The sequence below is a fragment of the Musa acuminata genome, chromosome BXJ3-1 (assembly GCF_036884655.1).
Source record: "Musa acuminata AAA Group cultivar baxijiao chromosome BXJ3-1, Cavendish_Baxijiao_AAA, whole genome shotgun sequence".
NCBI lineage: Eukaryota > Viridiplantae > Streptophyta > Magnoliopsida > Zingiberales > Musaceae > Musa > Musa acuminata.
In genome coordinates, this window is record NC_088349.1 from 8,880,569 (window position 1) to 8,893,088 (window position 12,520).

At 36.5% G+C, this 12,520-nt stretch overlaps 3 protein-coding genes across 5 annotated transcripts; all 3 read left to right on the forward strand.

Annotated features, from left to right (window-relative positions):
- The first annotated feature begins 3,326 nt into the window (after positions 1–3,326).
- On the forward strand, positions 3,327–7,547 carry LOC103993297 (bZIP transcription factor 50). The gene is made up of 3 exons (XM_009413311.3): positions 3,327–3,993; positions 4,221–4,444; positions 7,033–7,547. The coding sequence occupies exons 1-3, from the start codon at positions 3,485–3,487 to the stop codon at positions 7,308–7,310; spliced, it is 1,011 nt and encodes a 336-aa protein (XP_009411586.2). The 5' UTR covers positions 3,327–3,484; the 3' UTR covers positions 7,311–7,547.
- Positions 7,548–9,202: 1,655 nt separating this feature from the next.
- Positions 9,203–10,051, forward strand: LOC135628743 (uncharacterized). Of its 3 annotated transcripts, none has more exons than XM_065135598.1 (2): positions 9,203–9,447; positions 9,535–10,051. In XM_065135598.1, the coding sequence occupies exon 2, from the start codon at positions 9,575–9,577 to the stop codon at positions 9,965–9,967; it is 393 nt and encodes a 130-aa protein (XP_064991670.1). In that variant the 5' UTR covers positions 9,203–9,447; positions 9,535–9,574; the 3' UTR covers positions 9,968–10,051. The 3 variants fall into 3 exon arrangements, with proteins under 3 accessions (XP_064991670.1, XP_064991668.1, XP_064991669.1); XM_065135596.1 differs by having other exon boundaries at positions 9,204–9,447; positions 9,532–10,051; XM_065135597.1 differs by having other exon boundaries at positions 9,204–9,394; positions 9,460–10,051.
- Positions 10,052–10,237: 186 nt separating this feature from the next.
- LOC135628742 (large ribosomal subunit protein P1-like) lies at positions 10,238–11,303 on the forward strand. Its single transcript, XM_065135595.1, has 4 exons — positions 10,238–10,516; positions 10,612–10,735; positions 10,840–10,928; positions 11,033–11,303. The coding sequence occupies exons 1-4, from the start codon at positions 10,253–10,255 to the stop codon at positions 11,084–11,086; spliced, it is 531 nt and encodes a 176-aa protein (XP_064991667.1). The 5' UTR covers positions 10,238–10,252; the 3' UTR covers positions 11,087–11,303.
- Positions 11,304–12,520: the final 1,217 nt, after the last annotated feature.

Below are 12,520 nucleotides of genomic sequence, written 5' to 3' on the forward strand. Positions count from 1 at the left end.
CTAATTGTACAAAAAGTCAAGAAACTATGAATTCATTATTAAGAAACTATGCCGAGAAAGTTTCTAATGCAATTATGGAGTTATTTGATAAACAAATATGATTAGATTTGTTCATATATTCAATCCATAGATACGCGAAATTATATTAAAAGAAATTCTTAAAATTACCAAAAAATGAAAAAAAAAAATCTATGATTCACCATGTAAATGTTGTTCGTCTATGATAAAACTTTATGATTATTAGATATATTTTTTAGAATTATACTAATAAATGAACATGATTATACTTGTTCTCATATTTTGATATATTTTTAGGTTGAATTCCTAAACAGTGCATAGCAAAAGTCATTTGTGAGTGCAATTTATATCTAATTTTAGAATGTAAATTATGAAACCATGGTTTTTATATTTGTGGGATTTTAGCTTAATTATAGAGAAATTTAATACATTTCTTAGGTTATTTGATACATTAGCAAATGAGTGTACAAATGTGATTAATGAGTGTAAGAACTAGACATTGTCTAATTTACCTTCGATTTTCACGATAGAAGTAAAATAATAATAAATTTATGAATCTATAATTTTTTAGATTTTTTTGTGTTACTTTTAGTGAATATTTAGTGAGTGTGGTGAAGGAAAGAAAGAGAATAACGTTATGGAAGCCGAAAAGGAAAACATTAATAGATAGGAGACAAAGGTGATTGAGAAAAAAATAATGAAATATAAGAGAGAGAAATAAAAGTCAAATGAAAAGCTAAAAAAATGACGATAATAAAAATAAGTAAGATAGAAGAGTGACGAAAGGAGATAAGAGATAAATAAGAAATATAAAAATATTAATTTATTAGATATTTATAATACAATTGAATAAGAATAAATACCAATCGAAGTTATAAAATTATTATACTAATGATCGAAATTGGTATATTTAAATTTGCCAAGTTTTATAATATATTGAACTTGGATTTAGAGGGATGAATATGATAATAACTAACATTGTATATGGAAGTACATGTAATTTTATTTTTAAAATAAAATATTAAAAACTTTTCTTTTTGTTTCATTCATCTCTTTAATACTTGATTTTTCTTTTACCTTTTATAGGTTAAGGAAAATATCAAAATTTAAAAAATAAATTACATATTATCGCTGTGATTATTAAGATTATATAAATTCAAATTGTTGAATTGAAACAAAAAATCAAATTATTGAATATTTCATCAAGTTATTATATTGATTTTATTTAAAAAAATAATAAATTGATTAACGAAACCGAATTTTAATAAATTTATATAAATGATCAGAGTCATGATTATTGAGAAAAATCATTTATCCTAATTTATATAAATAGGAGAGGGAACATGTTAATGGATTGAAGCATTTTTCATTTCTTCAATAAAGTTTCTTCACTTCTTCAATAAAGCTTCTTCAGTAATTGTTCTTATCTTCTATTCTTTTCGTCCAATAAAGTTTCTTCAGTAATTATTCTTATCTTCTATTGTTTTCATCCAATTAAATTTCTTCAATAATTGTTCTTATCTTATATTCTTTTCATCACGGTATCACGGTATCATAGCAGTGAGAAAAGTGAAGCTTCGCTCTTGTCTTCGGCTCATCTTCCTCACCGCGGTAGCCTTCGCTATCTTCAGGAACGCCTGTGCCCTCACAGCAACAGTAATCGCAACAATAGCAGCGATCTACTCTTGCCTTACTTACGAAGTCTCTTGCTTCTAAACCATTATTTGCATCAATCCAAGGGTTTGATGGAGCACATCTTGCGGGGGCATGATAGAAGATAAGATTTCCCCAACTACATGAGGAAATCTCTATATTCTGTTGAGGAAAATCCTTTCTCCTAATCTATATAAATAGGAGAGGGAACATATTAATAGATCGAAGCATTTTTCATTTCTTCAATAAAGCTTCTTCAGTAATTGTTCTTATCTTATAATCTTTTCATCATATATTACTTTTCATTACTGATGTGAATATGGGGTAGAGATAAGTAGAGGTCTTATCTTGATACTCATATCTGCATACATATTATGCTTAAACATTTGATTTGTCTTATTGAAATCATATTAAGTTGAGATTTGATTGAATCAATCGAGAGTCAATGAACTATTTGGTTCGATTGAATCGGATGAAATAATATCAATATTCAATTGTAACACTCCCTCCTTACGATCTATATATTAGAGGAATATATTTAATATTAAATAAATTATATTTATTTATAATTTATAGTATTATTGATTATTTTTTTAAAATATTTTTTTTATAAATTTGAATGAAATAGTTAAGGAAATATAAATAACCTACGGACTTTCCACCCCTGAATAGATAAGATAAACACTCCCCATCATGTCGTATCTTATCTAGTTCACATCCATCTCTCAAACCTTTTATATTGTTTATTAGGAAGGATATTTATGTCAATTCAAAATTAGTATTAAACTAAAAAAATTCATTTCCTTTTTATTTTTCTCTTAACATATAGTCATCCCTCCCATTAAATTCATCTTAACGTATCTCCTTAGTAACGATTAAATAATAGATTAAAGTTCATAATAAAAATAAATATTTTTTTGGTAGGTTTGGGTATGAAGTTAATTTGCAAAGGGGAATTACTTCCTAATCTAAGTAGATAAGATAAGAATCATATTAAATAAATTAATTAAAAAAATTCCAAACATTATCATTATTATACTCCAACCTTATGTGGGAAAACTTTCTCTCTCCTATTTAAGAATTGGCATGCCCCCCCTCCTTAATGTTCATCAATAGAGGATCAAGGTTCTTTTAATTTATTAATATTATTTTTATGATTTTTAATGTGTTAAAATTATCCAATCATACCTATTTTTTTATTTAAAATTCTATATGAATTATTCTTAATTTTTATATTTAAGAAAATGATCTAATCATTCAAAATGAAGTTTGGGGATAAAAACAATAGTTATCTTTTATTTTATGCAGTAGATTATAGACATCATGAAATAATATTCGAATTTCCATGATTGATCAACTCTTAAGTTCGAAATATAAGAATCTATTAAGGTATTAGTTCATGAAAACTATATATAATTTATATATTTAATTAATTAGAAACTGCTTCTATCAGCTCTCATAAAGAAAACCCAAAATCCAACCCGATCCATTAGTCTTATCGGATTAGTGTGTCCAATATTCGAGTAACTCGTAGCTATTGCGGATCTGGGGTTACTTCAAACCGGATCCGATAAGAGGGCCGATGTGCTTCGTCCCACCTTCCTTCTAATATTTATATTTCTTAATTATTTTATTTTCTTTGGTGTGATTCCAGCAATCCTATTGGCGGAGTGACGGCGAAATCCTCGGCTTGCCGAATCACAACTCTTTCTTCCCCGCCAAGGAAGCCGGTCGAGCTTCTCCTCGATATATTGCTCTTCGGACGCGGAGAGGCACTGCGAAGCCCTCATCGGTCGTCCGTCTTTTCGTCGTCATGGCGGGCGCAGTGGACTCCCCGAATACCCCGGACGAGCACCTCGAGCTCGATCTCGATTTCGATTTCGATTTCGACGTCGACATCGACTATCTCCTGAAGACCTTCTCCGATGAGGGCGTCGGCGTCCTCCTTAATCCCTCCGCTGGCATATGTGTGGATGACTGCCCACCTCCTTCCAATGTTTCGGAGGAGGACAAATATGATTCACCTTCAGGGGAACCTGATGGACCTTCCGATTCTTTCTCGTCGTACGTGAGCCATCTGGAGAAGTTCCTCATGGAGGAGGAAGAAGGGGAAGCCCACGTAGCCGCCGACGAGGGCTTCGAAGCGGACGATTTTGTTGCCTGTTTGTTCGCCGAAGCGTCCCGTGACGAGGGAGGCGAGGTCGCCACGCCCGATTCGGAGGCCAGCAAGAGGAAGGAGAGGGAGGAGGAGGAGGATGAGGAGGAAGCGCCCGTAGCCGCGGACGGCGAGGACGACGATCCGGTTAACAAGAAGAGGAGAAGGTACTAATCTTCCTGTCTCGCCTTTGTGCAGTCAAAACTCTGATCGACTAATTGGTGTAAATACTTCTCCTAAAATAGGCTATAGACTTATGCACGAAAAATAACGGACAAATTATGTGTCAATACTCTGGTTTTTGAGTATATTAGGGTAATTTAGGACATGGTGTTGGGGCTTTCTTTGTGTGGAAATGATTTGGATAAATATGGTTATTGTTATGACTCCTCAGGCGGATGAGGAATAGGGATTCTGCCATGAAATCAAGGGAGAGAAAGAAGATGTATGTGAAGGAACTGGAGATGAAGAACAAGTATCTGGAAGCGGAGTGCCGGCGTTTGGATTATGTTTTCCGGTGCTGTACAGCGGAGAATCTGGCACTCCACCAGCGCTTGCAGAAGGAAAGGCTGTATGATGCTCCCACAGCTAAGCAGGAGTCTGCTGTACTCTTTGTGGGTAAGAAACATGCCCAAATTGTTGTTTCCATCTTATTTTGTCTGCTCTGTTCTGTTTCCGCTGAATGTATAATTGCCTGGTTAAGATTGATCCTGATGTATGGGAATGCCTTATTTGAAGTCTTTTTTTGTTCTTTGTCAAATGGAAGATACATATTTATGCTTACTGCATGCATTGGAACACACAGATGACTTGAGCATCTTAATAGCCAATTATTGACATTTACATACAGAATCATCCAGTCCACTTCTTATATTTTCAAGGTTAGAAAGAATTTATAATTAGTTAACTTTGCATTTTGTTTCTGAATGGTGATTCTTTCTAAGATCATTTGAAAATTGAAATTTATCCTTGGTTTTGGTTTGCCTCTGCATTAAAATTATGGGAGCTTATTTGTTTGGTTTCTTTCTGGGTCTTCATTGTGCTTTACAATGGATATCCAACATGTACAGCAACACAGTTAATGGCAATTTCCTTAAATTCTTAGCCCCTTCAATTTAGCTGATAAAAAGTTCTGAGATTAGAGTGGCCTTCTATTTTTTTATAATGCCCACTTATCTAACACGTGTGAAGGCCTAACTAGGGCATTGCTGCAGTACATCCTGTCATATTGCATGCAGCTTATGCTTCTCCATGTATGATATGTGAAAGACTCGTAAGTTTAATGCCCATAAGCCATGAAATATCAATATCCTTCTGACATGGTATGCTAAAGATTGAACAAAATATCATTTTTGATTGTATGGCATGGAGCAGTATCCTTCTGCATCATATGCCCCAATTCTTGGCAACAAGCACGCCAATCCTTGATCACAATTCCTAATTGGCCTTTAATGGTTTTCTAGATCAGGGTTTGTGGGAATTTTGAACAACTCTTCTGATGTATGCTTGTTGTCTATAACAAGCATACTTGTTTTCATATTTAAAGCCCTTATTCCTGCTAAAAAGTCAAACCTGAAGTTGTTTATAGAAAGGCAGAAGTTTCCTAATTTAGGCTAGTGATAAAAGCCATGTGCTGGCTAATTTGAAGGGATTTTTGGCTATGTTTTTCTTTTAAGGGAATGCAGAATTTGAGCCCAGGACCTTTCAATGATCTATCAAAGTCTTTACTAGCTAAACTAGCTAACACTTTTATCTTTGGCTATGTTACAAAGACTCAAGGAGGTGTATATATGGAGCCAGCTAACAAGCCCTCTTTGTTTTATTAGATTTATATTGTGCTCTCTTTTATCTTTTGAACTCTTTGAATCCACGTCTTTAACCCTCCATGTTTAACCTAACCCTGTAGAACATAGTAGGGAAGTAGTGAGAAAGAGAAGGGGAAGAGAAAGAAAGAGAAGTGTGAGTTAAGATAGGAGAGTAAGAGACTTCATAAGATGCAATCCTTTTCATTTAAATCTGAAATGCTCAATCCGTTGATAAGCTTTACTATTTATAGGGGTTTAGGAGCCTTGACACAATTAATGAAGACAATGACTCCCAATAGTAATCTCCTAGGGAATTAGTATGCTTTTTAGAAATCCAAAATTTGACTTTTATGATTCCTAAATAGTAAATGAGTGCATTTAATACAAAAGGAGTCCCTACAAAGATGAAAAAATCTTGTTTTTAATTTTCAACATAACTTTTATAATTTTTAGACCAACTAATTGATGACTTTTTGTTGATTTATTTACTTAGAATAAGATTTTCTGAATCCTTTCTCCATCAAGCCCTGTCATACAAACACCTTTGATTACAGTCTTTGGATCTTGCACATGTTGTTGGTATAAATTTGCTCAGCTAAAGCAATTGCTTGCTTGAATCAGTTGCTTGTAGAGCCCCAACTTATGCACAGATGTTCACATCTAAGCTTGCCACCAATCACACATTTGTCATTCAGCCCCGATTCTCTAATCTACCCCTTCTATGAAACACTTGTTGCTATTTACAACCTACTCCATACTTGAACCAGTCTATTCTTTATTGTTAATCTTCAATTCTCACAAAGTGTTTCCTAATCAGATTTTAAGGGCTGTTGTTTGGAGTCATACCACTTTAAAACTATAATATCTATGCTTGGGTGTCATTCCACATCCTGTATGTTCATGCTTTACTTGATACAAAGAAGAATCTTATCGCCCAGCTTAGGATCAACAATGAGGTGGTATCTGATACTAATATCATTAAGAAAGGTTTCGTGAATTTCTATCAACAATTGTGGAGTAGGGATAGTCTTGATTACTTGGATGTGCTGCCTTGGCCATGTTTGCATAGGATTGACCCTGCTTCCTCTATGTATTTGATTCAACACATCGCATAGGTTGATTCTCTGGATCACATTACTCATCTTAGGTTCAAGTTGAGTTATGGTTTTCTTGGTGGTGGTTCGTATTATTTGCACACTTGTTTTAACTCAAAGGTGTAGATAGTTCTATCTCTTGTTCATCATGATTTGCAGTCTTAGGCTGCAAAATATTTAACAGAAGAGGCAACATATATAATGTTCAGTACCGGAATAAGAATTTTAATGCATTGCTTGATGCTATCTCTATGTAGCTCAGTTTGTTTTTCACTAAAAGTTTTATTTTCATTGTTATTATCATCAGAATCCCTGCTGTTGGGTTCCCTGTCTTGGCTGGTCAGCATCGTTTGCCTGTTCCTCGTGCCTGTCCTGCCCAACCTGAGTCCGAAGGACATAAACCCTCTCGAAAGAGGCCTCGCGGACAAAGTTGTGTCGGCCGAAAAAGTAACAAATAAGAGATTGGAGACAAATTTAAGATCAGGGTTGGTTGTTTTCAGGAAAAGATGCAGAGGTATGAGGACTAGGATGAAAAACTTGTTTGTTGCTCCTGCATTCTATTCAGACTACCTCATAGTTCCTTAGTTTGCTCATCAGTAAATGCTCTCTTGGTTGTTTCTTTATAATAATGTCTTGTAAAATTTTGTGTCTGTATTGTTCTTGAAGTGTTCGACGATAGATTAGTCGGAAGATTACTATTTGCTGTTGTTTGGCTAATTCTGATTGCCATATTGAGCAGCAATGTTCTGATATCAGAATCTCTAAAGATATTTGCAGAAATACAATATCGTTACAATTGGATTGGTGGGATCCATTAACCTATGAGTTAAGAATAATATGGTGCCAGATGAAGTCTCTGTTAGTAGTTTCAACTGCTCAGGTTTCATTTAATATTATTATTATTTTAAAGAATAATTTATTAATTTATTGATGATGTTTACCATGTTTAACTCACCATGCTTGAAGTTTCAAAAGCATAAATCAATACTTATTAAGTTCTAAAATAGAATGATATTGGTCAAAAAATTTGTGATAGTATTTGATCATATCATATTTAAAACTCATTCAGACAATTATGTAGAATCTAATACCATTCTAACATGATGCAAGAGAGTGATGTAGTTGTCTTGGTGTCTCACATTGCTTCTGTTATTGCAAAGCTATCTATAACACATAATTACAGAAGATACAGGGCCGAGGACACCATAATTCTATTACTTTACTGATGAACTCAATATCCAGCCAAATTGTTCAGATCTGCAGTAAGAAAAAGCCTAAATTGTTCATCCAAATGGTGTTGTATTCTCTAATCATAAGAGAGATCCAACTCTCGCACATTCAAGTCTTATCTACACATTCAAATATTGATGCAGCCAATTGAAATCTTGCAGAGATTAGGATTGTGTTGGAGTCTGTACAAGAGGAAGAAAGAATGACAACCGTCGACGAATTCCAAATTGTTACAGGCATGTTTGCTTTTGGCAATTGGATTGGATGGCAGGTTGAAGATTGACTGAATGAAATATAAAGAAATAAGTTTTCGACTATAAATAAATGGCAGGAGTTATCTGAGGTAAAAACTCAATAATACAAATTAAATCTGATTGAATTAATAAAATAAATTTAGAAATAATTCAGAATCACATTTGACTTTGTTTTATTACTTAGACCTTTCTAACATTTCGGTCCCTAGACTTAAAAAATTTATACTGGAATCCCAAAGTCTTCATTTACCATAATATCGTTCGTTTTATCAACGAAAACATAAAAATAATGGATAAAAAATAATTTTAATATTCTAATTAATGATGATTGATGGCATTGGTGGTGGTGGATGACACTGTAGTTGGGGACCATAAGTGGCTCTTGTGAATGAGGAGAGTAACAATGGGAGGTGAGGGTCGCTTTACATTTGTGCTGATGACCCTTTCGTTGCTTGACAATTACGTCGACGTCAATGCATTTGCCGAGCAATATCATTTTGCATCTGTGTTGATATTGATGTGGTTGCAAAGTGATGAAAGGGCCGTCGACACAGATATAGAGCATCTCTCACCTCTTGCTACTGCTATCCTCATCCACAACAGCCACCCGAGCTATCCTTTTACCGCTTTATATCTACGTCAGCGTTGACACAGTTATCGAGCGATGAAAGGCCTATCGATGCAGATGCAAAGCAGCTTTTTCATTATTTGGTAACTGCATCGATGTAAACAAAGATGTAAAATAGCGAAAGAATTACTTAACTGTATTGGTATTGACGCAAATGCAAAACGATCCTTATCTCTTATTATTATTTTTCTCATCCATAATAGGCACCTATAACCCCAGCGATATTGCTATTTGCCACCACTAATGCCATTTGATACTATAAATTAGAATGTTAAAATTATATTTTTATCTTTTATTTTCGATACGAGGATAAATGAAATTAGATATTTTACTTTAATAACTATCAGGATTTTAGTGTAATTTTTTTAAGACTAAGACTGAGATACTAAGAAGATCAAAGGGTAATATATAATTAGCATTCCACCCGTCCTACGGAATAATACTACGGGCTTGAGACTAATGACATTTCCCTGTGCCCAAACTCACGAGCTCTACCTATTCATCTTCGTGTTCTCCCTCCGCCGCATCTTCACAACCACCTGCCATTGCTACCTCGGGTACGCTTGTTATCTGTTTGACGATATGCCAAGGCCGATTCACTAAAGCGACGGTATGTATTTAGATCGTCATGGAGTTGGCCTTCATCTCTCTGTTGGGTTCGAGGGTCATTTGCGGATGGTCCAATTTTGTGCAGCAGCAGCATTAGGGGGAGGAAGAGATAGCAGAGCGGATTCGGGATGCTGCCTCCTGTGGCGAGCAAGCGATACGTGCTGCGGCTGTTCATATCGCTCAAGCACGTGACGGCCAACGTGGTGGACCGTCGCAGCGGGCGCGTGGTGGTGACGGCGTCCTCGGTGGAGAAGGCGCTCAAGGCGGGGTTCGAATGCGGGCGCACCTGCAACGCCAAGGCGGCCGCGGCGGTGGCGGAGGTGCTCGCCATGCGCCTCAAGGTCGACGGCCTGGCCCGGGAACCTATCCACGCCGACGCTACCAAGGAGGTGGAGAAGAAAGGCTTCAAGAACCGCACCAAGGTGTGGGCCATGCTCAACGCCCTCCGCTCGCACGGCGTCAACCTCATCCTCGACCAAGGCGACATCCGCCATCCTCCTCCTCCTCCTCATCTCCCTTGAGCGCTTGATTCTTCATAGATCAGACAATTGATATATGATGTCCTATATCTGTTCGATCAAATGCTTGTGCGGATGTGCGATTCACTCGTGGTGCACTGTAGATGTTCGATGGATCGATTCACGATCGTTTCTTCTTAGAATTTGCTAGTATCTCACTGCGAAAACAGAGGGCATACCTTAGATCATCCTTTGGAATCGCTAATAGAAAAGAGGATAGCCTCTTAGGGAAGACAGTGGAAACATATCAAGCAACAGTTCCTGCTGGGTTCGACGAAGACAAACCCAATGCGGGTCCCATGTTTCCAACCAATATACGGAGTCGTATTGGTGAAACCTGTCTCGAACTCCACATTGCGTGCCTATGAAACCCTAATTTTCGATCTTTATAAGTCCCTCCTCAAGCCGGCCACAGTCTGCCTTCCTCTCCTCTCAACGTTCATTGGTTTGCCGTTTGGCGACGGATCTCTTGGTTTCTTGATGGCTGCATTCGGAGAACTCGCCTGCACCTATGCCGCTCTCCTCCTGCACGACGATGGCATCCCGATCACGGTGCTTCCCTCTTCTTTTCCATTTTTCTTTCCGTAGAAGTTTTTCTGTGGTTTAATCTATGCCCTATCTGACGTCTTGACTTCTTCGCCAACCAGTCGGAGAAGATCTCGACCGTGGTGAAGGCTGCCAAATTGACGATCGACTCCTACTGGCCGCCCCTCTTCGCCAAACTCCTCGAGAAGAGGAGCGTCGATGACCTCATCTTGAGCGTCGGATCCGGTTCGATTTTGTTGCTCATCCTTCTCGTTCGTTTCGTCGTTTTAACTGTTAAAAATCCAATCTTTAAGCTCATTTTGTGCCGAAATACTTGGATGTTCTTGCAGGCGGTGGTGGTGCTGCAGTTGCGGTCTCTGCTGCCCCGGCTGCCGCAGGCGCGGCCCCCGCCGCTGTTCCTGCAGCCGAGGAGAAAAAGGTGAGAGTTTCTCTCTTGTTTTGAGTTTCCTAATCTGTATTATATGAGATCGAATCATTTGTACCGTCAAGGGCTTGAATCTTTTCTCATCGTCATTGTCGCAGGAGGAGCCCAAGGAAGAGAGTGATGATGATATGGGATTCAGCTTGTTTGATTAGGGAGAGTGTGATCTCCAACGTCATTTTATATTAGATATGGTTATTAAGCACTTATTGCTTTCAAAAAGTCTCATCTTTAGAATTTCCACCTGTAGGATGGAAACTTAACATTGCTAAGTTATTTTCTGGTGGATTTTAAGATTTTGATATGTCAGCGTCGATGTTTCTCTTTCTTAAATTGATTTTGTTATCGATGTATCTCTTCCATTGTTTGTGATCTCCGAGTTATTGGTTCTTTTGTGATGCATTGTTTGTGCATTTTGTGCAGTGTGTTGCTTCCTTTTATATCTCTGTTTGCTGGAATAGATGTTAGACTACTCTATATCAGTTTGGCACACATGAATCCTTACTTTGAGGTGTTTGATACATTGAACTGTGATATACTGAGATATTGCAGTTGTTGTTGCATCCAAAGATTAGTCTTGTAGATGCACATACAACATTTTGGCCTTTTCTTTTTGGTGAACCAATGACTTTTATGTAATGAGTAATATGATTGTTGACTAGTGATGTGCACTGCCCATAAATGACATCACTGTGGTGGATGAAAAATCAAAGGTGGTTTATGTATTCTCATTTTTTTTTCAATTATAATGTGTCATGATTGAGTTGTTTATGGTGTAATGCCTTGAACCTAATGACAGTTATGGTGTTTTTAGTGTAATGCTTTAAACCTAATGGTGTTTACTGGGTTTGAGAGATTGATAAATATATTATTTTTAGAATAAAAATATGTTGGTTCAAATCACCAATGGTTTCATTGTGTGATTGTCGAGTGTCTCTTCTCAACTCTCTCTTCCCTTTGCTTCTTAACACTCACTCCTTTATCTTATTCTCCTTGTTTAAAAACATACATATTGTGCTTTCCTGAAAAGCCTTGTGGAACTCTCTTTCGTCCTTGCTTGGCCTGCTTCCTCATAGCATTGCTTCTTGACATTACGAGGAAGATTTTTATGACATTAAAGAAAGACTTTTATTAGACATTTGGTTGAGCCATGATGCCTAATGGATTTGGATTTGAGTTTTGGATGATAAAGAAAAATATATAAAATGTCTGTGCTGGGTTGCTATGATGAGAATAATGTAATAGATTTGTAAGGTTAGTAGGAAAGACAGATAAATGACGTCATTTATGAACAATTGGATTTGAGGGTTGGATAATAAAAAAAACAGTATGTACTAAAGGTTCAACTTACCGTTGATTTATGGTGTGGTGTTGTTGAGCTTATGAGTTATAATTATTAGTATGCTGATTAGTGTTTTATAAAAGTTATTCGATCATTCACCTAGGTGTTCGAGTGAGATGAATCAACTAAGATAATCGACTCATCTTCGGTTGTCAGTGCTATATTCGTCGTTGATATATAATTTTGATACTTCCACTATCATCAACGGATAGATCTAAAGGTTCTGTTGCTTTAGCTTTCGTGCGTA